The 27,706-nt window shown below is 38.3% G+C and overlaps 1 protein-coding gene across 1 annotated transcript in view; it reads left to right on the top strand.

Annotated features, from left to right (window-relative positions):
- GFRA1 (GDNF family receptor alpha 1) overlaps window positions 1–27,377 on the top strand; it is a 132,707-nt gene extending 105,330 nt beyond the window's left edge. Inside the window, exons 6-9 of the mRNA XM_083866133.1 lie at window positions 286–420; window positions 3,463–3,641; window positions 25,519–25,575; window positions 26,274–27,377. Of these exons, the coding sequence (XP_083722259.1) occupies window positions 286–420; window positions 3,463–3,641; window positions 25,519–25,575; window positions 26,274–26,435 (533 nt within the window). The 3' untranslated portion in view covers window positions 26,436–27,377. The remainder of the gene's footprint in view (window positions 1–285; window positions 421–3,462; window positions 3,642–25,518; window positions 25,576–26,273) is intronic.
- The last annotated feature ends 329 nt before the right edge of the window (window positions 27,378–27,706 follow it).

Below are 27,706 nucleotides of genomic sequence, written 5' to 3'. Positions count from 1 at the left end.
CCTTTTTGGAGGGAGGAAATGTGTCTTCAAGGCGTGAGTGGTGTTGCAGTCCCTAAAGTGATTGCATTCAAACCACAGAGGGTGTGAAATATGGCACAGGGCTGGGTGTCAGAGGCTGAGAGGAGCCAGGAACTGTTCAATCTGCAGGTCAGAGCCCTGCTGTGGGTCTGTGCTGGGAATCCAGCCCCAAATGATGACTTCCTGAGGGCTGTTTGCCGTGTTGGGGTGGAAGGAATGTTTCAGTACAAAGGTTGCTGACAGTGCTGTGCTTCACTCTGGTGACAGGCACCGTGATGACACCAAACTACATCGACTCCAGCAGCCTCAGCGTGGCCCCGTGGTGCGACTGCAGCAACAGTGGCAACGACATAGATGAATGCCAGAAATTTCTGAATTTCTTCCAGGACAACATATGCCTTAGTGAGTACAAAATTAGGTGTCTTTTAACATGTTGTAGGGTGTTTTCTGGAATCCCTTTACTGCTCAAGCGTGTTACGACACATCGAGGCCACCACTTTGCGCTTTGTTGAGCGTGGTTCTGTTGTAGGTGTAAAAAATGAAAGAATGAGAAAATACGTTTTATACTGTGGTTTTTGGCCAAGATTGCAAGCATGAGAAGCTCTTGGGGAAAAAAAAAAATCAAACCTCAAAGTTGTATGGTATTGAAATATGTTTACATCACAGGTCATATTTGGAGCCAAACAGTCAGGCAGCATCTTCACCATGGAATTGCAACACCTGAGGGGTTTCTGTATAATTTAAGAACTTCATATAAAAAAAGACATGTAGTTTAGGATATGAAGGATTTGCTGCAAGTAAGCGTAAATTGGATTGTGCTTGCAATTTACAGCCAACTTCATTTTTTTTTTAGGATATTTGATCTCAGATGCCTGGTTTTAACAGAAGCCTGGATAGTAACTATTGTAAAGATTTTGTTAAATTATTGATTTTTTTTTTTTCCTGTCAGACTCACTTCCAAATTAGGGACTATTTTAAATTTCAGAATGGCTCAGTGGAGTCGATTTTGGCAGGTTCTCTTTTCAAATTTCCTGTCTGCCTGGAGCAGCATAATTGGATGATATGGAGTGTGCATCCGAGTTTTAATTTCAGATAAATGAGGAGACCAAAAGAGCTTGGCTTCCCTAGTCTAGCAGAACAGAAGTTGAAAGGCTACGTGATTGTCCTCTGAAATTGCATTAGGAGGGCAAGCCTGGGGAGGGGAAGGGATTACTTGACCTGCAGGACAATGTTGGCATAAGATCAAAAAGGCAGATACTGGCCATACATATTTAGGCTTGAAATTGGAAATTTCTTAACCATCAGACTAAAGTTAAGAAATAGGCTTCCAGTGGGAATTTTGAGAGTAAAAGTGGTTTTAAAAGTCGTATTTCATCAGCTTATGCAAAAAAGCAGGCATCATTGCTTTTCTCAAAAACAGTAAATGAACTCAGGGATCCAGACTGGCCTTTTCAGCCCTAAGACCTGAGCTGATGCTGTGCAGGGTTCAGTATTTAAGGACAGGGTCTGAAAATCCCCATTGGTAGCTTCTCAAGAGGCAGCATTGCAGTGAAGGCACAGGGAGTTCTGTGCACAAAAACCTGAGTTGCTCTGTGATATGCTATTTATTAAGCTTTGGAAGAATGAATCAATTACTCAAGATCATTTAACAAAAGAAAAAGAGAAAAGAGTTCAAACTTTATGAGGGGTAAAATTTAACAACGTGCCATCAGACCTTCTTCAAGGCTAATGGCAGTTGTCATTTATATCTATTGCAACACCTCCGATTTTATTCATTTGTGAATGTATTAATTTCTAGAGTGTTACAGATTCCTTTTAGAACAGACAGAGAGTTTCCTTGTCCTTTCTTTTGCCATCAGTACAAAAGCATTAATCAAGGTAAATCAAAGATATTGGAGGTTACTGTGAGACAAATTATGTCATCCTACCTGCAAAATAATGTCTTCTTCAGGAAGAAATTAAAGATGTTTCTGGATTTTCTACAAAGTTTTGTCTTTCACATAGAATAGGATTTTTTTAAAATATTTAGTTTCGTTAGTGAGCCTTCCACTGTCTGGAGAAAATGTCATTAAAATCCTTCCCATTTCTTTTATACAACAAAAAAACCTTCTTTTTCCACAGTAGGAAGAAACTAGGAGTTTCTTGCTAATTTATTTTTTAGTATATTTCCCCCTAAAAATGGAAAATAAACTTGTTATTTGGGATATTTACAACAATAATCTAGTTGAAGTTGCTCATTCTAGGGGGGATGGACTAGAAGACCTTGAAAGATTCCTTCAACATAAACAATTCTGTGATTCTGTCATAGAATCATAGAATATCTCAGGTTGGAAGAGACTGATAAGGATCATCAAGTATGATTGTATGAAATAATTGAAGAAGACTAATTCTAAAGACTAGACACTTTGAAAACTGGAAAGATTGAAGGTATTTCTGTGACCATTCTTGCAACAGTGGAAACAAAGAGTTACTGTGATTTGGGGGAGATACTGCTTTTTATGTTGCCTTATTCAGGGAAACACAAGAAAACTTATCCCTCTTCCTACTTTGTCTCTATTAATGCAGCTCATTCTGGTGCTTTTTACAAGTTCTTCTCTTTATGTGTTGAAGTTCTGAGAACTAATATCAGAATAAAATACATCTTTTTCAGAAGAAAATTACATGTAAATTATTTTATAAGGCAAGGAATGCCACTGAGAAGAAGTGTTAATAACTTCCACATATTAGTCCCCAGTGAAATTGTTTGATTTCTTGTACAAAGAATTTGAAATAAGAAATCCCCAAATCCTTGTTGAATCCCCAAAGACCTGATTAAGAACTGTTTTTCTATTTGTTTATAAAAACTCCAACCAATTTACTCTTGCTATAAACACACTCTTTAATCCTGTGAAACTGTGATAAGCTTTTTAACTTTTATATTCTAAAGTTTTAGTTTAACCATGTTTCCCTCACCCAATTATGCAGATTCTGATTGAAAATGGTAAGGAAAAGATTGCCTTAGTTAAACTATTTTGTAGTTACAGGCATAGTAGTTTCACTACAACAAGCTGTAGAAATAAATATTTATCTTATTCTCTGTTTTTAGTTTGCTCTGTAACTTCACCTTCCTGAATTAGGACATGACATTCAAACTGTATTTTAATTTTTGAATCTTTTGGATGGTAACAGATATGATTATGGTAAGTCCTAAAGCTTCTGTCAAGAATTATTGGAAACATTACCAAGAAGAGGCTGCACCAAATAATTATGTGACCCCAGATTTTCAGTTCATGTTTCTGATAGCTTCAAAAATAAGACACATTTTTCAGCATAAAATCGAGTTTCTATAAATACACATTTTTAAATGTAATAATAATAATGACAATGAAAAACAACTCAGTTCTGCTTTTTGCCTTTTTTTTTTTTTTTTAGAAATAGAAAATTGCCTGTAATTTATTTTCACAGAAAATGCAATTCAGGCCTTCGGCAATGGCACTGATGTGAATGTCTGGCAGCCAATCTTACCAGTACAGACCACTACAGCCACAACTACAACAGCTTCCAGACTTAAAAACACGGGGTTAGAGACCACCAACAACGAAATACCCTCGCACAATGAGTCACCAGCATGTGCAAACCTGCAGGTAAGAGAGTTTTGTGCTTCTTGTTGTACATAAATGGAAGTTTTTCATGGATACCTGTCGAGTAGTCTCCCACTGCCTAACTAGATCCTGACTAAATTGGAATATCTGTTTATTCCCATGGTGTAGTTACAAGCTGCATAGGTTGTTAGATACCAACACTCTTATTTAAATCAGAAACTTGAATGTCTCAAAGTGGACTTTATTGCCTCTCAGACTCAGAAACAGGGCATGGTATTTAATTTCTTATCACAGGTTTGAATACGAATGTGGCACTCTCCAAATCCTGCCAGGATATGTCAGATTAAATTAATCCCTTGAGCACTCCTAATTCAGAGAGAACCCTTAATGTGAGCTAGCATGTCCTGCTGCTTCTTTCTTGTGTTACTGCCGTTAAATTCAAGGGTTTTTTGGCTGATTAGGTCTGGATATTAGAGAACTACAAGCTACATGTTGAAGAAGTTGGACAAAGATAAAACTACTTTGAATCTCCTGAACTGAGGCTGAGGTCATGATGTGATTTTGGCCGATGGCTGTAGTGATTTTCTTTGACACTTAAATTAGTCTATTGATAGTGGGTCATTGATTCTGAATTGAGAGGCTCATCACTTGCTGAAGACAGTTTTTGCAGCTCTTTGAAAGATTGAAGGACTTGGGCAGGAGACAACAGCAAAATCAAGGCAGGAAAAAGGTAGCAGGAAACGTAAAATGAAAACATCTTTAGGCCAGATTAGAATCAAGCTATAAAAGTTTCTGGTGGTTTAAATGCAAAATTAGGTCAGGCAGGGATAGATCAGCTTGTCCTGTTTATTTTTGTCTTTACAGAAGGAAAATTGCTATGTGACACAAATACAAGTGTCCAAGCTTTAAGGTCTCACACGATATTAAGATAAAATTTTCTGCATTCCACTGTTAAAGCATTGATTTTTCACTTCCCTATAAAAAAAAATCATTTTGTTTTTCTAATATTAAATGGTTTCATGTGCAGTGAACCAGAAATATTTTATTTCTGAAAAATATGATTTGCTCCTTAATTTTTCCTGCACTGCTCTCTCTCCTTCATCCTTTTCCAGTTCCTGCATTTATTTTGCATTGGAGAATTGTATCTGCATCAACATAAGGAACATTAGAGTCACAAAATATAGGGGGTTAATGATAGATGGTGCTGAGTTTAGGTCCTTCTGTTTTAGTTCTGTTTTTCACATCTGTGCATTCATTATTATTTAAGCTTTGTAAGTTATTGATAAGAGAGATAATTGGAGGTAGATACTGCTATTTGCAATAGTTATTTAATTAACCAAATACAATATGCTAAAAGAAATGCAGCCTTTTAAACCCAAAACTTGGAATATCTTGCATTTAGAACAAGACCTTGATGGGATATTATTAAGTCACTTCATGTTATATTAAAAAGTTGTGTTATGGGAGAGATCACATTTTCCTTCAGTGTTTGTACAGCCCCCTGTAGAATAAGGCCTCCAGATGCTACCAAAGTACACATAATAAATAAAGAACTGAAGAAATGGCAAGTGATCACAAATCCCTTTGGATTCACTTCAATTTGCAAATGTTCCTTAAGCCTGAATAGATGTTCCTGTCTTTTGAAAATTACTTAAATTCTTCCCCATCCTTTCTCCTGTTGCTCTGGCATTGTGACATCCCACATGAGTTTATCAGCTCTGGTTTAAAGCTCTGCTGTGACTTCAAGTGTACCCCCCGATGTCCTTGGCACAAGAAGTAAAGGTCTGTAGGGGAAATAAGTTCCTTTAAATAAATGATCTCTGCTGTTTGGTAGAAACTGTAGATAAAGTCTGCACTAAGAGGTCACTGAAGTTGTGTGAACCATGCAGTTTTATTCCTGTGAAACACAATATTCTATGCCACTTCCTTCTGTCAGAACTGAAACACAAAGAACAAAGCTTGAATATTTTAATGCATTTTTCAGTAAAAAGTAAATTACGAGCAGAGCCAAAACAAGCCCATGGATTTTTAAAAAGAAACCTATGTTTTTTAGACAGTATGGTGCCACTTTGCATGAGAGACTTAAACCCTGTACAAATTTTATAAAAGAATTGGTATTCATACAGCACTTGTGAGAAGGGTATTCATTCCAAGCCTCTCCTCCCATGAAAATATGCCTTTGCAGTATTTTCAAAACATGAACTAGTGCAGCCAAAAGCTTTTTTATATGCTTAGCAGCTGAGCTGAAAGGTTTCTAAAAGGCAATATAGCCTGAACACTCTGAAAAGTCAAATTACAAGCATCAGCCTCAGCACAAAAAGACAATGGTAGAGAGGGGCTAAGGAAGTGGTCATTGAGATGCAACAGGGCTGAATATTCTGGTTAGTTGGTTTAAAAATACAGAAGGAAGAAAGAGCAGGAAGTGATTGATTAGTATAAATTGCCATTGAAATAAATACAGCAAGGGAAGAAAGAGCAGGAAGTGATTGATTAGTATAATATGCCACAGAAATGAGCAAATACCAACCTCCTGGGGCTGTAAAATACAGGGCACTAACCCAGTCTGCCAAGAGCACCACTGACTAAACAATTTTTGATACATTTCCTTCTGACTTGTTCATATGAGGAGCAGGAGAACACCGATGGTTTTGTTGCTGGGGCATGTTCTCCTGCACAAGCAAACCTGGGAATTGGAAAGGTGGTGAATGCTTAAAGGAAATATGAGATACTCTTTGTTTGCCTGTACTTGATATTTATTTCAAAAACCTGTTGAAGATTTGGACTTTAAAATAATGTTCATTTAATTATTAATACAGTAATATATTCCTAATATATTATTATTAATAGTAATTCCTAATTAATAATATTAATACAATACTGTTCAGAAGTTGTTCTTTATTTGAACTTATCATTGCTATGATAATCCTATAATGGGGTATTCTCTTTTTTCAGATTGATACAGGAAAATGTTTATTTCTGATATCTGCTTACTTTATGTTTACGTATGCATGGATTGTACAAGATACTCTTTTTTTCAGTCCCTCAATCAGCATTCTGTCTTTGCCAGGAAGATGCTTAATTTTGTCAAGAATCCTCTAAACCCTTTTTACGAACCTGACTTCTCACAGAATTTGCTAAACACAGTAAATAGTAGGTTTATATGAAATGCTAAATTTAAGTGTATTTGAAGTGCTTGACATCTTGCAAAGGATCCTCAGTACCACATAAAAATAACATAAAATACTGAGAAAAAAAAGAAAATTAATCCCAACAGCAAGTTCTTGTAAAGGCAGATTTTATTAAGTAATTGCCAACCCTCTTTTTTTCTGGTAGCTTCACTCTAATGTTTTCTGTTTAACTGACATATAGGTTAATCCTTCATTTTCAGTCATAACTTGCATTCAGTATGCCAGTCAAAAAATGGTTCTGGTCTTCCAATCTCATGTTCTACCCCCACTGCCTGAACCATCGTGTTGGATTATTTGAAAGGGACAGAAGAATGAGTTTGGATGTGTACTCACACCATGTATTCTTCAAAAAAAAAAGCTGCCTTTGCATTTAGGAGAGATGGGTAGACCTGAAGGATGATAATGAAATGAACCTCAAGTGATAAATTAGATCAGTTGTTCCTGGATCATGGCAGAGATAAATAAAAACCTAAGGCTTTCACACTGGGTTTTCTGTAATATGTTAAAGCATGTTTTGCTAAAGACAAAAATTGTCAAGATGGTTAAGGACATTTAAGTAAATATATGGATCAAAGTCTTGCTAGCTAGTGCTATACTTTGTTTTCCCATATTTATTATGTCTTCCTCTTGCTTTGGATGTTTAGCACTCTAAGAGAAATTAAGATTTTTGTGCTTTTGAAGAATGTAGCAATGGACAGACATAATTGAGATACATGGCCCTTTGGACTGAAGACAGGTCCCGTATGTAAATGTCGTTGTGCTCTCAGCAGCAAAATTTAAAAACTATGAGTAGAAATTGAAAATATCAAATATTTTGTGGGGAACACAGGAAAAGAGAAATCTGGATACTTAAATATGTCAGTTCTTTCTATTTGGATGTAAGATTATCTGTTTATAGCAGATGTGGGTCATAATGCAGACTGCTCTTCCACAAATTCATATAATAATTGTGATATTAAAATAAATGTATACTGGTGAATCTTAGGACAAAAACAGGAGAGAGGGCTCACATTACTCTGAGGAGAGCAGGACTTAAACGTGACTCAGACTGAAAATGACTCTGCTTTTCCCATGCAGATCTGTCTGTGCAGACCTTCAGCACTGTGCAGGGAGCTGCTAATCTGGTGTTTTAAGTAACCTCTGTAATTGCTTAATGTTGTTCCAGGTGCTAAATACCATTATTCAAAAGCCTTATGTAGATGTTTGCAGAGGGTTAAAAGCTCCCCTGTAGCATTCTGAGGATCAGGACACAGCAGGTGTGGATCTCCATGGGCTGGAAATTGGGTGGTGGGTGAACATAAGCAAGGGAGCACAGGCAGTGTGTAGGTGGGGGAATGGCACAACTGCTGAGATGGAGCACTGAGGTAGAGACAAAGCTTGTTTTATCCCCTGAGCACCAATATTGACTCACCCATACACCTGGCACCCTCTTTCCCCCATCCCTTCACACAGCCCGTGAGCTTTCTCTTTTTGTGCTAAACAAGCACTGATTTTTCAAATGCAAATTGCCATTTTCCAGCAAATGGAGCCTTGCCTTCTCCATCCCTTGGAAAAGTCTTGTCTTGCTTGGACCTCTTCCCTTATGCATTGCAACTACACATAAAGCTACATTCTGGCTCAAAAGATGGACAACAATATAAAACACTCAATGCTGTGCCAGAACCAAAAGAAAAGAGGAAAAAAAAAAAGAAAGAAAAAATAGAGACTTAATGTTTTCTGTGAAAAGATTTAAATCTACCTCCTGTATGTCCAGGATTAGCTGACATAATGGGGTCAGCCTGCTGGTACAAGTGATTTAGAGAACACCTATCGGCAGCTTTTCTGTTAATAAAGCAATGTCTTTAATTTGCTTTAGTGGCAATTCCCTTGTAGTAAAGAAATCTTGAGTGCTTTGTGTGTACAGATTAAGATCTGATCGCCAGGGCTAACTTAAAGTTTCATCTTTAATCTTATACTTCTAATTTGGGGAGCAATAAATGAAATTCTGTTTTGCCACAACAGATGCTGCTTTGTGCACTGATTTCATTGACACTAGTTTCAGCAAGGTTAATCCGTGTTTTCTTCAGCACCATGCTGGAGTGGGTCCTCAAATAGTGTGGATGTACAATTCTGTGAGACTGTGGTCATTTACTGCAGGACTCTTGCAAGTTCCAGAGGAGGTGAGGGAACCATAATGGAGATGTGTTGGGGTTTTCAGTCTTTGTGGAAATCCTGGCAGGAAAGCAGCCCCAGCCCACCTGCCTTGCCGTGGATCCCAGTTTTGTTGTTTTTGTGGATCCCAAAGAGTGGATCCCAGTGCCACAGGCTGCATTGCAGGGAATGTGCACAGACACATGTGTATGGTTATGGAGGTGCTCCCACTCAGAGCAAGACTGAGCTTCTTACCATCTTTGCCAAAGAATTTCAGGACCACACAAGATAGGTTGTTTTCAGGTTTGTCGGAATCCTGCTGAAGTTAAAGATGTGATTCGTACAGCTGATTAATTTCTAAGTACAGGGAGTCCTTTGCCTCTCTTTGGAGCAGAGAGGAACAGTGTGAGGATGTAGCCAAGGATCCAACCCGATAACTCAGATGCATCATATCACTGTCAGTGTTGCTATGAGACATCAGCCACCAGTAGTCAGGAAAAAATTGTTCTCATTTACCAGGCTTATAATTGAACTTCTGAGGTGAACATCAGGCCCTCTTACAAGATCAGTCATGATTTGTGGAGTGAAATACAGGCTAAAAACTTTACAAAAGGAAAGGGATCACATCTCTGTTCTTATCACCTGCTTAACACTCAGTCTCTTTGGCAGGGAGATCTCTCTGTAAGACTGGACCTTACATTTAATGATCAATACTCTGATTTTTAATGTTTGAAGTTGGGTGTAATAAACTCCTGTTCCTGAAAGACAGTGATGTTGTTTATGTTGCATATTAGAATTACAGTTCAAATTGTGGGTTTTTTGATTAGCATGCTTTTCATGAGACCAAAATACTGTGCATGTATACTGCTGAAGAGCATACTTCAGGAATTATTTCATCAATGATAAAATATTTTATGGTTCATTTTAAAAAAAAAAGTTTTAGTAGTGTGAGCATCTTTAGTGTATTATAATAATACAGCACTTTATAGCAGACTGTAAAACTCCAGACTACAGTTTTAGGAATTGTGCAATTTTGTTTTATAGTTTAATAATTGTTCAATTGAAAATGAGTATGAGGTTACTAAAAACCAATTTAATGACTTACAAAAATACAGCTTTATGAAAATACACTACACACTTTTACAGAAAATTGAAATTTCTATGGACAGATTATAGTTTTTATCCTCAGAAAGAATTTTGCAAATTATTGCTACTAAAAGCAGATTTGCATTTGCAGTGTTCCCCTAAGCCACAGTTGTTTCTATGTTTCACATGAGTATCCTCTTTTAAGAATACCACAGAAATACAAAGTGCTAGAATAAACCAGAATCAGAAAATTGGATCACATCAGATAAGCCAAATCAAACTATTCATAGCCGTTCCTATTACTTTATGTGGTTCTTCATCATACTGAAGGTATTCCTAATGTCAGCCAGCTCTAGTTCTCAATCAAATACCTAGTCCATCATGTATTTCCCTTTTAAAACAGATAGACTGTAGTCTGCAAAAAACAGCCATAAAAAGGACTACAGTATTATAAATTAATTTTAAGGCATAACTACTACCAATAAAAATTCTAGGTCATTGCATAGCGATGGTACATGTTTAATCATATTGTCTTTGGAAGTAGAGTTCAGAATATATTGTGCCTTTATGGGGCCTGACAAAGTGCTTTGTTTAAGACATATTGTTTGCTATTAACAAATATTAGGTTTTAGTCATGGCTCTGCTCCCATCTGTACTTGCTGGAGTGAAAGAAGCTCTGGTTATTCCAGAGCTGGCCCTGTTACCAGGCAGGAGTAGGCAAGCGTGATTGTGCCACTAGGTTTCTAATGAAATGGAAATCAAGAGTAGAAGTCTAGTAATCAAGAGTAGGAGCCAGCCTTGAAATCTTGAATACTTCCTTTTTTTTTTTTTTTTTCTTTTTTTTTTTTTTTTAACAGGAATAGCTGTCAAGGAGTCCTATAATAATACACCAAAATCCCACCATACTAGTTAATCCAGAAACTCATAATGAAAAAGTACTCTTGGCCTTAAAAACCCAGTTAATTGCTGTTACTTGAATGTTGAATGCACCTATCACCTTCTATCCTCTGTTTGTTCTGAAAACCACATAGTGTATTTGAGTGACTCAGAAACAATAAATACTTTACTGTTATAAACTATGTTAATGCACTAAGTTATCCTCAAAAAAAAAAAAAAAATCCGCAGAGATTTTTCATGAGGAAAACCAAAGTAAAAGACTGATGCTATATTAGATAATGAATACAGTTGTCAATAGAGAGATGTTTCTTGCTAAGGTATGAAAATAGCTCAGCAGTTGCCAGAATAGATCAAAATTTAACAAATAAAATCTTTATCAGTTCTGCTATTTTTGCAAAGAATTGCTCTTTCCTAGGTAAGCTGAAGGATTTCACAAGACTTCTATAATTGAAATGTACTTTTAAACACTTTTATTGAAGTGGTATTGACAATTTTGTTTTGTAGTATGATGGCTTAGGACAAATGACAGTGTGGAGGCTGAAGAATTCTGGATAGTGGAGCATTTTAGTCACAAATGCATGGAGTTTTATGAATTACCTGCCTTTGTCTTGGAGGGAGATGGTGCAGAGGGGGTGAGAGTTTAGGGGAGCAGGGCAGCAGGGCAGCAATTTGTTGTACAACCTCCTCATTCTCTGGAGGGGAGAGAGGAGCCCTGATGAGTTGTGCACAGTCTTGGTGCACGGTCAAGGGGTTTTTGCCTTGTCTTTGGTTATGTTCCCTGAAATCCCCAGGGGCGGGAGAAATGTTCCTAGATCCTGGAGTAGGGGTGTGGGGCTGCCTGCCCCAGAGTCTTTTCCCAGTAGTGTTGTTCCCTGAGATTTCTGTGACTCCTTGGGTATATGAGTGGGCAGAGAAGAGCTCACAGATGGGGGCTACATTCTCATTGTGCTATAATTTTCTCATTTACTGTCACCCTTGGTCGTTCTTGAAGTCTTGCAGACACCATTGGACACTATCTTAATGATCAGCACGTTTCCATGGATGAGCTGTCTATTTCCTAGGGCACCGCAAACCTGTACTCTCTTTTGGGACAAGTGGTTGCTCATATTTTGTCTAATCCTACAGAAAAGTGTTGATTAGAGTTCATAGTCTTATGCTCACTGGCATATCTACACCTGAAACATCTGAGACTTCACTTCCAGTTAGCCATTAGTCTTCATTAGATCCTTTTCCTGCCTGTTTCTGTTTGTTTGGTTTGATTGCTTGTTTAATTGTTTTTCCTTTTTGTGTGTTTGTTTGTTTTCCTTTCTTTTGGTTTGGGTTGTTTTGTGCTTTCTTCTTGCAGATCCATTCTGTAATGTTTGGACATTCAAATGTCTCATAGACTTAATCTGCTATGAAACTTGCTTATATTATTTTTCTGTATTTCCTCTCATGATTTAATGGCTAAATTTGGATTCAGGGGAAAAAAAAAACCCACCAAAATCTGCACTGAGCTGGAAGGATGTTGAGCCTCTATGGTTCTGGAGTGGGGTCCATCCTGGGCTGCTCTAGAAGGGACAGTGGAGAAGGGCAGAGGGGGGTGTGGCCATACTGGGGTGCAACTGAGATTGGAGTAAGTCTGCATTTTGATTTGAGTAAAATGTCTGCATCCACCCTGTTTCCTTATCTTTGATTAAGGAGGATACAATGCCTTCCTCTGCCAACAGCAAACCCAAGTACTTGAAGTATGTTTATGCATGTAAAGTCATTTGATTTTAAAGAGGCAATCACACGACCTAATCAAATTCTGCTTTTGTTTATACACTTGTAAAAAGGGAATAACTCCACAGTTGTGTATATTGGAATTATCCTTAAGTGTACATTGTAATTATCCATTACCCCTTACATGTATGCACACCATTCTTTGATATTTCTGTGTAATCTAGAGACTTCACATTCTTAAAAAAATAAGCTACCCAGACTCTCAGTTGCCATGTGGCAGATACGATCAAAATCATTTCAGGAATAATAAAGAAGACTTTTTAGGAATAGTTTATACTGTGTTACCACCAGCAAATGAAATATAGAAAAGCCCAGTGGAAATTAGAATGCAATAATAAGTAATCATTCTAACCCATACATTGCTGATGAGGCAGCATAGCTGCACAAATAATACAGTGTTGAAGAGCTAAAATCTGGATCCTTTTCCCATAGCATTCATTAATTTTTCAAGTGATCAAACCAAGTTTATAGGACAGAAAATGAAACACAATCTTCTATCCAAATTGGCTAATCTATACTCTTAATAAAAAAATACTAATGATAACAAAACAGCTGAAGAGAAATTTTTGTTCTACTTTTACCCTGTCTGCTCATTTTACTTACAGTCTTTACTGTACATTAGTTATCAAATACTGAGAATAAATGACACTCTTTATTTTCTATTTTTTATCCCCATGACTCCTAATCAGCTGTGTTACCTGAATAATAGATCTATGTTGCCTCAAACCATCTACTCTACAGCACTTTTCAATTTGCTCTTGAGTTCCAGAACATGAGACAATGTCACCCATTTCAGTTCCTTGCCGTCAAAATCAATAGGAGTTCAAAATGTTTATTTTAGTCAGTACTTTGGAGGAGAGCCTGACTGTTTCACACCAAATCCTGTTCCAAATCAGTGAACTTGGCCTAATAATCCCACCTCAGGTTAAGCCCTCCTGCATGTTTAGCTCTTTTTATGAGTCACGGGTAAACAGACTGATGTGCATAACAGAGAATATTTTTCATAGGTTCACTCAGCATGTTTCCTAAAGAATTACAGGATTATCCTCCCTCATCTTTCTTAAAACAGAATTAGGTATTCAGGCAGTAATTTATTAAATACTGCATTACATGCTGCTATAGTTTTCCAGATTGACATTTTCAGAAGGCTCAAGAAACCCCTGATTCAAGGCAAGTTACACATTTCCACATGACCCTAAACATTTGGATGTTCTGAATTCATCCTCTGATTTGAAGTGCGTGCATTTGAATTTGTTATGTGCGTGGCAGGTAGGACATGTAATAGACAGGCTCTAAAAAGCTACATGCAGCCCTAAGTACCTAATTTGTGCAGAGAGTTGGACAAATGGACATATAAATCAGGTGTGCACAGATGAAAGCAAACCACTTACAAGAATCTGTGAAAACCCGTTCCTAAATTTGTGCCTGCACAAATGTGAAAAGACAGGGTTTGATCAGAACTGTTCTGATGAATAGTGTTCAGTATGGTTTTTACCTTCTGTATGAAAAGTAGTGCATTAACAGTTGCATGTATCTTGAGTGGTCTGTAATGATTTCTGTGTTGGAGTGCTGTTCTGCACACCTCAGTCATACACACTGCAATTGTCTGTGCCTCAGGGAAAATTTAGGGGGCTGTTCCTGCAGGGACCTAGCTGCCTGTACGCAGTTTCCAGATGCAAATTCAGTGGAAAATAATTATCCCTTTTTTTCACAGTGGTTTTGAACTTTGAGAAATTCTTGCAACTGTGTGCAGAATCCTGCTCTCATCAAGAGTTCACCCAGCCCCTGTTAATTCTGATCTAAATCCTGATTAAAATTTCCTGATTATTCCTAAGGACTCAGTCATGGATGTATGCAGAGAAGAAATTCAGATTGTTACAGCCACAACTAAACAGGTTTAGATAAAAAATACACTCTGTCTACACCCAGAGAACAGCTTAATGAGAATACTTAGGAATAATTAATTAGGCAGAGGCTTTTCACCTTCAGGCTGGTGGCTGATGTTATATTTAGTATCAGTGCAGCTCTTTGCTAAGTGCCCTCAGTGAGAGAGAGAACTCTGCTCTCTGGGAGCTGAACTGGGTCCATATCACAGGGACAGCCCCTAAAATGCCAGTTGTGCTGGCTTATGTCCCTGCAACAGGGGCCTGGACTCTGGTGTTCCATGGACATTTAAAGAGAGCAACTGGCAAAGCTTCAGCTTCACATAATCTGCAGGCCAGCGAAACACATTTGCCCATGTGTGCTCTGCAGGACCTCGTTCATCATCTGCTGCCCTTTGTTCTGTGCACAGCCTGCTGGAGAGCAGCTCCACTCATCTGTGCACAACATCTCAGCAGTGGGATGTCTTGGGCAGTCACCGAATGGGAGCAGCACAGTGACATCCCAAATCCCTTCTAAGGGTGCTGCTCTCAAACACTAAAGAGGCTTAGCCTGTGTTGGCCACTGGGCAAGGCATCTCTTAAGCCCATTTAATTCACTTCTGACTGGGACAGCTCAATAGTGCAGTACCAGCACTGGTGTCCATATACAATAGCTTATGTTAATAATGTGTCTGCATCACACCCATCCCTCGTTTCCAGCAATGCTCTCATCCTTGTGACTTTCCCTGCTCTGATCTGTAGGTAGGAGTAACACAGGAAGCCAGATTGCTATGGTTGGCACACACACAGTTGTATTTTTTTTTTTTTTCAGTGCTTCCTGTCTAGATACTTGATGGCAATGTATTGACACTGGAACTTGCTAGGAAGACAGAGTGATGCTAGTGAGGGATTAGATTCATCTGGGTAGGTAGATCACAAAAAAACACCCCTCACTTGGTCTGTTTTCTACTTGTTTCAGCTCAGTCCAGAACTATTAATAAAACCATTATGCACTCAAGGAAATATTTGCCACCAATAATTATCAATCAAGATTGCACTCCTAAGATGTTTTTCTAGGTGAAACCTTACAATCTCTCTCTTGACTTCCACCAGAGGATATTAAAATTTGGTAGCGCAGGGCACCTTCAAGATTTTTCTTGTAGGATTTGCAGTAGATTGAGAAAAATCTGAGGCTGAAGTAGGACTGTCCCTTTTTAACACAGCAGCTCATCTCAGAAAAGGAAGTGAAGGCCATAGGAAAACATCCTGTGTGCTTTGTGATATTATAAACTTATACCCCATTAATTCCTCACTCTGATGAAGTGCATTGCCTGAGGTGCAAATTAGTAGTACATTGAACCTGTCCTTTTAAGAGAAGAAGTGCTTCAGAACCACCTCCTCATTTCAAAACTACTGCAGAATAGTTGTCAGTATTGACTGGAGCTAGATTAAACAAGCTACCTTAGAATTTAAGTCTGTATATCCCATTAATAATGCCCTGAACTATCCAGTCTACCACAGTATAATTCTTCCAAAAGTAGGCGAACTAGTCACAACTAGGCTTCTAAAGCTACTTCCACTTTAGTATGAAAACATTTCAAAATGTACCCAAAGTGATATTGATCTGCATTACTGACTTTATTAGCATTCATCTGTTTTTATTTTCCTGTTTATTAAATGTAAACATAAACTTGAGCCTTCTGTGAATATCTTGTGGGATGAAACAAAGGATTATATCCTATGAATACATTTTTGCATAATCTGGTAATTATTTGCATAATCTGGTCATTATAGGCACAGTTTTGTTCTAGTAGGGTTATAATTGTTAAACATCTAACATTCACCATACTTTTTTGTGTCTAAGAAATTGTTTCAGTGATGGAAAAAAAGTCCTCCATACTTCTTACTTCTCAAATTTCAGGCCATATGTGCAGATGATACTAGGAAGTTGCTTTTGATTTCCAGTTGGTACTGCCTGGCAGATGGAGAAATTCCTGTTGGTGTGTTGGGATCAGGGCAGTAAAAATAAGGCACTTTTCAGATCATGTAATGATTCTGCAGAGATCTCTTACAAGAGTTTCTGTGCTTTTTTGAGTAGCTTCATTAATTACAGTGTGGCTGTTTGTGAGAGCATCATTCATGTGTAAATCAGGGATATGAGGAAGGCCACTCTAACACCATCCATTAAAGTATGGTCCACTGTAGGATAGCCCATTAAAGAGAATTACTGTCAGGGTTTCACTGACAGTATTTCTCAGAAGGGGTGATTTTTCTCTCCTTCACTCACTTGAGCAAGGGGAGAATGAATGTTGGATGCTACATCAAAATCTCTCACAAGTATTGAGTTTTAAGATCCATTTTGCAGGGGCCTTTTAATAACATTTAGGAAGCTGACAGGACAAACCAAGGTCTGGCTTAGCTAATGGAGATCTATAGATGAGACCAATTGGATTTTTTTATTTTTTTTAAATCATGACTTAAATCTACTGAAAAATATGCTTGTCTTAGAAAATAAAATGCCAATAATCCAAATTGTGTGATACTAATTCACTTTTTTTTAGAAATTAAGATGCCATCAGAATTTATTAAACAGGAATGCTAGTAGTGAATTGGAACACCTTTCTAAAGGCTTTTATTCTAATGAAAATAAAAATAGGTTATCGTAGACATTGCTAGCAGCTATGCTCAAAGTTGAAGTTGTCTTACATTTCATATTAAAAAAGATCCAAAACATTAATTATTTGGGTCAAAATGTTCACCTTATGTGTGTGGTTCTAGCTGAATTCTTGAGGAATAGCTGCCTATCAAAGCCACAATACACCATAACATGAATTGGTTTTGTTTTAAATACTCACCTTGCTAGATTTGATTCCACTACTAAAAAAAAAAAAAAAAATCTATATTTTTTATTCTAAATGGTATTGTCAGTGCTAGAAAGGAACTGAGACAAGTACTGCAGCAAGTTCACAGCCTTACCAGTTCTGAGGATACATCTGTGCACCTGCAAAATTAAGCTACAGGATTAGAGAAGGGAGTGAAAGCTTTACTTTTTTTATTTCAGCAGCACTTCTGGAGAGCAGATTGTGCCAAAAATGCAAAATTCACTAATTAATCCAAATCACAGCTGTTCGAGAGTGGATTTTTTATTTTAAAAGAAAAGAACTGCCTTCTGAATCATGCCATGATTTAGTGAGACTTGGGTGCACCACCACACAACTGTGGAAATTAATACCTTGGGCTTGAAATGTGCAAACTAAATGGAGGCAGGGCATAGCTGTGGGGTGGGTGCTCAGCTAACTGGTTCCTTTTACCTTTCTGTGCAAGCTTACTTCACTGTTCCTTTATTGTAGCCTTTGCTTTTGCCTCTCTGTAATTGCAGGAAGAGTCACTTCTTACCTGAAGTGCTTTCACCCTTTTAAGGCTGTGTTTTTTTCTTTCTCTGGGTAACCATGCCAGTACTCACGGTGCACACATGCATACACGTATTGTTAATAGAAAGTCCTGAACCTTCTTAAGCACTTAACAAAAAGCAGATGCTCATGGTCGTTCCTTTGCCTTTCTCTTTTAAAATGTATGAGTGAGCTCAGTGCTCAGAAAACCAGCAGTAATACCGGGTGCTCAAGGTTGGCATGGCACAGGGAGAGAGGCATCCTGTTATGCTGTGTGCTCAGGACCCTGTGCAGACTGGTGTTCAAGCAAGCTTGCGTGATCTTCCCTCCCAGCTGCAGAACCACAGAGCAGCACCCCTGGTCCTGCTGCTGGAGCACAGAGGCACTGCCTGACTTGTTTGCTTCATCCCTTCCACCTCACACAGCTCCGAACTGGGAGTCTCATGAGGCTGAGCATCCCTGCTGAGCTGCCCTGCTGTAGCTCTGCTTTTGGCTCCCTTTGCAGGGTCCTGGCTGCACACTGTCTTGGTGTGTGACTGCAGCAAAGGAGACTCTCCAGAGAGGAGCAGGCACAGGGAATTCTGCCTGCCCTGGAGCAGCGTCTGCCCGGGCACACCTGGAGGTGTTGCTGCCCTGGAGCAGCCGTGCAGCCAGGGGTGTGATGCCTCTTTCAAGGCTCATTACACCGGGCAGGGCTGTGCTGTTCTCTGGTCCCACAGTAGCCATGGCTGGCAGCTGCTCAGGGCTGTTCCCACCACACTCCCGTGTACCACAGCCCAGCCTCATCCAGGAGGCAGCAGCTTCACCTGCCTCCAAGCTGAACAACTTTGTTCATGTATTTGCACACGTGAGGCCACATGCTCCATCCTGGAGAAGTGTTGTGGCATTGCTAGTGCTTCAATTACTTTACCTTTCCTCAAAATTAAAAGTTGAGTACCTCTTTTAACTGTGACTGCAATGGCTTTGTGTTCCTGCTGTTTTTCTTCAGGTGCTGTTCAGCATGCATCAGCCAGATGCTACCTGTACCTGCTGTCCATGGCACTGGGTTGATCCCTGTGATGAATAACTTGGGAAACGCATTTTAATAATGAAATCCAAAACAACTCAACTTTGGATTACATGGATGTTTAGTTTTGTAACTAGAGAAAAAAACCCAACAACCTAGGCAGCCCAAGATGTTGAGATATTAACCTAATAAAACTTATTCAGTCTCTGCTTTTTAGCATTCTGTTTTCTCCTCTGCCCTTCTTAATGCAAAAATATTTGCTTGCAGCAAATCCATAAAAAGACCATATTAGGAGAATTGCATAATATCCCCTAAAAATAGGAAGGAAGAATCTGGGACTATAGAAATTCATTTTACTCAGCTAAATGAATGACTGAACACGAAAACAAAATTGTTAGCAAGTTACTGTACTGCCATGAAAGGTAAGTCAGCTCAGTTGTCTTGGCTGGGTGTCATATTTTGTGCTGTGCTCACTGGGAAACTAATTGCTTGAAATAAATATTTGAAGATCTCCATGTCTGGTCCTTGTAAGCTGTTTGATCAGTTTGGTGTTTCTGATAGGATCTGTTTTTTATAAAACCTTTAAGATTGCTGTTAGGCAATTTTTGTGCCATGTTATCCCAGCCATATAAGTGCAGTGAGAGATGGAGCTTAATGAGGTCTCATGTTTATTAACATGAGGATCTGGGAATGGTCCAGCAATAATTAATATCATATAGGTCATCTCTCCTTCCTTCCACACTCTTTTCAGCTCCTTTTGGGAGGATTATTTCCAGTTCTTATTCCTTCAATCAAACTTTCTAACAGTTTGAAAATCGAAGAAGTTGAAGGGAGTTTTTCTTCTATCCATATCAGACTTTATCTACTTTCTATCAATCCATTTCTTAGATTGGAAATCTAAGTGGTGTGTGTTTCCATCTACATCTATCAGTAGCCCCAAGTGTCTGCAGTGTCTGTTAGATCACAGTTATTTGATTCATTGCTCCTCTGCAGTCTGGGAAGGAGATGCTGTTCCCAGCCCACCTGGCCTAGTGCAGAAAGATTGAGCAGTGCTCCTTCCTTGGTGACTGCAGAGCTGGAAAGCTAGCACCACAAGGACCTTTGTTCCAGCCCCTCTTCCAGAAGATTCTTATAGACCTTCTCCTTCCTGGCCAGAAAACAAACTTCCCTGCTTTAAGGTTGCCCTCTTCTTGTTTCTCATGTTTAAATCCTCAAATCCAGCAAGAATTTAATAATGTTGAGGGATGAGGGGACTGCTGTTAAAAACCCCTCAGTGTGTGTTTTCCCAGTACATATTTGGGCACAAGGGAATGCTTGGTTTACTTTTTTTAATGTCTCTCAGCTGAAAATCTTGTGATTTGCTTCTTTCTGTGTAGCTCTGGAGCACAGTGCTTGTTGTGCTTGTTTCTAGAAGGTGCTTTCTTCTCTCCGCAAAGTGTCATGACAGAACTGCAGTGCTTTTTGTGCAGAATGACAACTGATAATTTCATGCCCCAAGCTTGTATCTTGAGGGTTGGTTCAGCAGAGAGGGAAAGAAAAAAAAAAAAAAAAGAAAAAAAAAAAAAAGGCAGAAAAAAGATCTGGCTGCTTAGTTATAGGACAGTGCAGAGCTGATTGTTTTTATAGCTTAAATTGCTCTGCACTCTGGCTGGATGGTATGGGTTTCAGAATTACCCCATGCTGAATTGGATCCTTATTTCAGTGGCCTCTGTCTCTGATCCACACTTTTCTTGTCTTCCCTTGTTGAAAGTAATTATACTCCAGTGTGGCATAGTACTCCTGTGCTAATAAGAAAATACTATTGTCAGTTGTGATAGATGCACCATCCACTTACTGAGCACAGAAGAGTTAAACTGATTGCATTTTTACAGTCTTTGTGTTTCTCTGCTTAATATTTGTGTCCTGCTGTTGGGGAAAGCAGGTTAGTTGCATAGTAAATCTCTCTAATCAACGCAGGAGAAGAACAAAAAGAGCAAACACCCTCATTTGTTATAGCTACTTTAGAAGTGTGGTCATTTGAAGGATGCATTCTGGGAGATTTGTCCCTCTTCTTCAGAAGAGCTTGTTAATATGGGCATAACTAACCAGGATCTCAGGAGAGGACAAGGGCTCACTCATTAAAATCAGCTGTATAAACAGCCTACCTAGCAGATATCTGTTCTAATGATGCTTCTGTTCCCTCTCCCTGTCCAAGCAATACATTCCATAAAGCTCATAAAGCCCGAAGTGTGCAGCTAAAGAAAGGGGCTGGGTTCTGAATTTGGGTGCTCACTCTGTGCCTGTTTGCATTTAGAGCCAATGCATTCAGGTACCTTTAAATCCTTCTCCTTCCCTCCCTCACATTAAAGCTCACCTCCACTTGGAGACATCCTCAGTCAGAACTTTTCCTTGCTCTGAGTAACAGAAATTGATGCTGTAGTGAGCATACAAAAATACTGCTTGGTGACAAGCCAAAAGTGTGTGCACTGACTCCTGGTGAGGCACTGCTGCAGTGTTTAATGCATTTATTAACCATGCAGTGCTGTGATTTGCAAAAGCTGGATGCATAATTGCAAGATTGCATTTCTGGGCAGAAATTCAAGGCTGTAGTGCCTGCAGGGGATGGATCCACAGGGATTTGGGGGATGGAAAGCATTGAGTTATTTTAGGAGTATCTTATGATAATTATTAGATGCAGGGCAAGAGAAGACTAATAAGGGGCATACAGTTTAACTCATCTAGGATGCGTTGGGATCAGAAGAAAATGTGGAGGTCCACAGAGTCTTGTGATGGAGAGAAGACTATTGCTCTACAAGCAGTATTCCTTTCTCTTTTCAGAAAACCACTAGCTTGTCTGCCAGTCCTGATTTAACTCTCTTTCTAGGAAAAAAAAAAAAAAAGTAAAATTTTGCTTCTCATAAAGAGAAATTTTTTTTCTGGATATGTTGTTGGTTACTCTACCAGTCCCTGGCCAAGTCCAATATTTTAGTTCTAATACTGGAAGCTAAGAGTTTTGAGACCAAAACAAGGTTTGTATGTGACTAACAGACACGATACTGAAGCTCATCAGGAGGTGCTTAAATACAATTATCTCTAAATATCATCTATTGCTTGTGCTGCTACAGTGAGAAGATTCTCTGGGAAAGGAGGTATTAATTTTTAGAAAACATAAAAGCTTAAGTGAGGTCAAGCCTGTTGGCTGTATGGACATAGCTTCATCAGAGAAGCTCACATTAATGAATTACAGTTCCATGCAAAGCTGGAGTGTCAGTCCATGTTATGTAACTTTATTTTACAGACTGAGATATGTCACAGCTCAGTGTGTCATTAAGTCATTAGCAAATGCTATTTTTCCTCAGTAGAAAAGAACTCATATGTCTTTGTTAGCCACTTATTTTAAGCTGATTTTTCTTCACTGTTTTTTAAAATGGTTTTTTTATCAGCCCAGCTCTGCTTGTTTGTTTTGGTTGGTGTTTTTTTTTTTTTTTATTTAATGATGGATTCCCTACAGATCTTTTTGTCACCAGATAAACAGCTTTATATTAAAATTTTAAAAGAATACAAATTTGAATACAGACAACTCAGCCATTTATGTGTGCTCTTTTACTCCTGTGGAGTTAGGTACTTCCAGAACATTTGAAAACACCTTCTTGCCTGCTTGGTAGGCAAGCCAGATACCTGAGATGGGATTGGCAGTGCATCTTTGGCATCTTGCATAATGAACAACTCTCAATTCCCAAATTAACTGATGGTGCAGCTATTCCAGAATTGTCTGCAGCTGTACGTGACAGACACTCATTTCTCTTGTTTAATTTTTTAGGACAATGGAAGATAATAGAAAGTAAATATCTGACAGCAGAGGGAATCCTCTTTAATTCAAATGCATGTCTCCCAGTCTGGGTCTATTTCCACCACTGCTATCAGCATAACCTCCAAACCCTGATTTTTTAAAATATTTTTTTAAAATCTCTGATAAAGTGTTCGCTCACTGTAGCACATAGAAAGAGTTCTGGTTGGTGTAGAGCTGTTTCTGCCCAAAACAGGGCAGGAAGAGTTTTCCCTTTCAGTTGTAAGTAAAGGACATTCACTAAAGCACTCTCTTCAACATGTAGGTTTGGGTTTCTTATCCCATTATTTGTGATTTAGTGATGCACTGTTGTATTCCAGTAGTGCAGCCTATGCCAGTATTTCCATTATAACCCCTTCTCACAGGTTTATAACTCAACACTAAAAATGTACTCTTCCAATTTGAAACTTGGCGTATAATGTCTCATCTCATCCACAAAATGACAGTTTCTTCTTTCCCTTTGCCTTCCTCCCAATAAAAGGTTTCATTTTTGTTGTATTTTTAAATGGAAGATACTGTCCTTTCTGTTTTGATAAGGGAAAAGTCTGCCTGATTATTAAAACTGCTTTTCAGTGCTGAAAGAGGAGGACATGATAATAGAGAATGCACGTGAATAAGTGTAGTTGATGTTACAATGTCTATAATAAGTATATGGATGCAGAGAAGTATCACCTTCCAAATGAAAACCAGAGGATGTTTATAAAAATGATTGAAAAGGGGTTTTTTAATGGTGGTTTTTTTCCTAGCTGCTGACTTTACCCTTAAAATAGTGTTCTCAAAGGTAAGTGTGTTTGAGCTGCTGCACTCTATTGTTTTCAGGCTGAATGAAGTAAAGGAAGACTTCACTGCATATGGGCGAAATAATGACATTTTCCTCTTCACTCATTGGATAAATACAGTACAAAAGGCATATAAATCCTGACTTTGGTGTTGAGACCAACTACCAGGTGTAGACCTGTAATTAGCACAGTGCTGTGAATCCACAGCAGGTGTAAGCAGCAAAGCACAGTGTTTCAAATTAAACAGCCACTTGTGGGAATAGGAAAGTTAGAATAAGTGACAGACTAAGGCTTGTACAGTCCTTACACCCTGCACTGTCAGGAACCTCTGATCCAGAGGCTTTATCTGAAGCCTCACATTCCAATTCCAGGTAGTAGGGGTGTTATGGACATAAGAAAATAAGGATTTAAATCTAGTTTTTCCTTCTTTACCTGTCTCCTTGGACCCAGCCATTTAGGAGTTGCAAGCTACCCAGTTGCCTTTGAAAGAAGTTTCCTATCCACTGCAAACGCAGCAGGACGCCTTCACTGTGATGATTTTTTTTCTTCCAAATTTACTTCTAGGCATTTATTTTTCCATTTAGACAGTTAAATTTATGCTTACCATAACCACTTTAATGATACTAATTAGTAGAAAGGGCATGTAAGAAGGAAATTTTAAGGGAGGTGTTTATTAATAAATTGATTTATTATTTTGTCATATATATTAAAACTATCAACATGTATTCAGTGTGTATTCTTACTATAGACTTCTCTTAAATCCCAGCTGTTTGACTTTTTCAGTTATCTGTAAAGTGTTCATATATCATCAAAAGCAGAGAATGTGTTTCCTAATAAGAAGTTCAGTTCCTTCATTTGAATTCTAAAATCAGTAATGAGGTCAAAGACTGTTTTGTATCCGTTGGCAAAACCAGTGGCTCTTAGATATGAAATAAAACTGAATTTTTGAGGGCATAAAATCAGACTGCTCAGCACTTTCTCACATCAGCTTTAGCCCAGGCCATCAGTGCCTAAACCAGTGAGATTCTGCAGTGTAAAATGAATGCATCACTCTGAGATTCAGATCTTCGGGTTTTGCAGGAAATAAGTTGCAGGTCCAACAAAACTCCCAGGTGGAAGCATCAGATGTGCCCAGGGCAGTCAGTAGTTTTGTAAACCCAAGTCTTCCCTTAGAAGAACTGATTTACTTTAGCACAGTTACCTCCTATGAAAGGGTGCTTGGTTTGGTTCTGAAATATACAAAGAGCTGATACTGAGAATCACCCAGGTGCTCAGGTCAGCCATAGCACTGTTTATTGAGAAAAACTTCCACACCGTGGGGATTAGTACTGGGCTTGTAGAAAAGCAGAAAACACCAGCCCAGACTTGTTCACTTGAGGGACGGAAATATTGAACACCTCCTGCTGCTGGCCAGAGTGCAGGCTGCTGCTTCCATTTTGGATAATGTCACCTGAAATGCTTCTTGCTTGAGTCAGTGTTCTTTTTGCAGCTTTGTAGAAGATGTTCACTGGCAGCCATTAAATATATTAAAATAATATTTTTGTCATAATAGTTGGGAAAATTGCAAGAATCATTAAGGATTAAAATACTCCTGTGTTGTATGTTTTCCTAAAACTGAGGTATAAATAGATTATTTGTTAATATGCCGTGGTATTAGGGTAATTATTAACTGTCATATTTCATTTCTTCTCATGAACATCCAGCACCATTTTTAAGGGGCCATAGAAGATAACATGTTCTTTGCAGCTGATGGCACTCATCATTGTAATTACTAAGTACCCTTACTTGGCTGTCTGAAATTTTGCTGTAAATTCAAATGAGAATGTGAATGTTATTGGAAAACATGAGTTACATTTGGAGTTTATTTGCTAATCATGTGCAAATCACTGTCAAAATTACAGGATTATGACAACCGATGCAAATTTATCTTAAGTGCTTTGTGCTGCTGGAAGTATAAATTGTACAGGGAATAAAATATGTATTTGTTCATAGGCACAGAAGAAGCGAAAATCCAATGAATCTGTAGATACAGAGCTCTGTCTTAATGAGGTAAGTGTGGATCTTGGATATTTCACAGCACAGGTGCCTCCCCATAAGAAAAGACTTTCCCAATTCTGTCAAGATTATTATGGACTACCTCACATTTGTCTTGTCAGTTTTGTTATGTTTGGATAGCATAATGCATTAAAGAATGATTTCACTTAGAAATTCAGAGCTGGGCTCAAAGTGTCCTCTGCTGATTTTATATTTCAGTACCTATATGGTACATGTTTAGGCAGATCCTATAGTAAACACCATTGCACCTAGCAAGGATACTTATTTAATAATTTGCACCCATGGATTAAATTTTATTTGTTATCCTGGCATAACTTGTCAAATAAACTTGTTCTGTTGACTGTCCAGAAGGTGCAGTTTCTCTGGGGCTCCTACTTTTGCTGTTATAAAATAAACTGGCATGATAAACACAGGTCCCTAAAAAAAATACCATACTTTTACACAGGGAAGCATTGCTGAAGTAAGACTTCTTTAAATTACTCTTTTTTGAAGTGTGTTAACTAATTTCAAAATATTGTGATTGTGACATCTGTTTTAATGTCTCTTTAATAATTCAATTTGTGAGATTGATGGATAGGTATCAGTGGAGGGCGGGGCATGGACAAACAAAAGATGAGTTTAATGGTGTGGACTTAAATGCTTTGCCATGAAAGCCTTGTGGTGGTGACCAAGGAAGGTTTTGTGTCTTGCAGAACGCTCTGGGGAAGGACAACACAGCAGGAGTCTCCACCAGTCACATATCCGCGGAGAATTCCCTGGCTCTTCCCACCAGCTTCTATCTAAGCACACAGCTCACCCTGATGGCACTTGCACTCTCACTCTCTTTGTCCCTGAGCTCATCAGTCGTCTTGTAGCTGCATTACATACAAAAGGACGTGTTTAAAAAAAAAAAAAAATCAAAAAAAAAGGAAAAAAAAATCTGTTTGCTGTCCTCTGTTGTTTATTGGGAATTCCAGGTCTGGGAGCTAAGCTGAGGCACTCCTGCTAGAACAGTCTCAGTCAGCTGGAATTTTATTTTATTTTATTTTTTTCTCTCTAAAAAAAGCTTCTTGTGATATTTAGAGGCTTTGTGAAATATTTGGTGCAGTGCTACATTCCAAACCCAAAAGGCTTTTGGGCATGCAGTGTTTTAAAGAGACAGTGTGTAAATTTGCCTGTAAAGCGACCTGGTTGGATTATTTTAATAATTATTATTTTAATTCTGGCTTTTACCTGAGAAAGAAGATGACGGTTTTCTTAAAATCTTGTTTATCTCATTGAATGGTTTTGGTTTTCAAATTGATTGAACTTCAGACTATCAAGGATGCCAGGCTTTTGTCTAATGGTGAATGTTCTCCCAGAGAGTGGACTTTATGAAACTTCTTCATTTGATAAATCGCTACTGATGTTAAACTCTTTCAGTGTGTTAGCATTTTCCTCTTTAAATGTTTACGTACTGTAAGTGATTCTGCGTTCCCTGCTGAGAAGCCATTATAATTCACATACAGGTATAATGTATGTCTTTCAGTTAAATTCTCATAAAAATAGAGTGTGGCGTAGAACCTTCTAACAGTACATTTATCTTTTAATTATAATCATCTAGCCTTAACAAGAGTGAAGATTCTTTACATTAGCAAGATGCAGCCATTGTGAAAGCTTGATAAAGTTACATTTCTTTAAATATGAGGAACAAATTTTGCTACAGGGTTTCAGCTGTACAGTCTATGGTCTTCTATGCTTCCATTGTGATGATATAGTCCAGTTATTATACTCTTTGTTTAATAAAAAATGACATACAATTTTTTGCTCTGCTAAAACATCAGCATCTGTTCATACATACCTGATAATGTCAGATCAAAAAGCTACAGGAACTTCATGCCTTACTTCTCCTATCAAAACATTGTAGAGGGACAAGAGGTAGTAAGATATTATTTAAACTGTGTTTCATTTCTTAGAACTGCTAAAATCAACACAAAAGGATGGTTGATCCAATTGCAAGGCAGTAGCATGCACGTGCACCCATGTGATAGGCATTTCTCACTCTGGTAGCTCCTACCACAGACCTTGGCATTGCTGACATGATGAACTGTTTGCAAGACCAGCTCCATAAATTAATTTAATGGTTTGGATGGCAATGTTACCAGTA

The sequence above is a fragment of the Zosterops lateralis genome (assembly GCF_965231275.1).
Source record: "Zosterops lateralis genome assembly, chromosome: 8".
Taxonomy (NCBI): domain Eukaryota; kingdom Metazoa; phylum Chordata; class Aves; order Passeriformes; family Zosteropidae; genus Zosterops; species Zosterops lateralis.
Note: the sequence above shows the minus strand (reverse complement) of the source record. Positions and strands in the feature narration are given on the sequence as shown.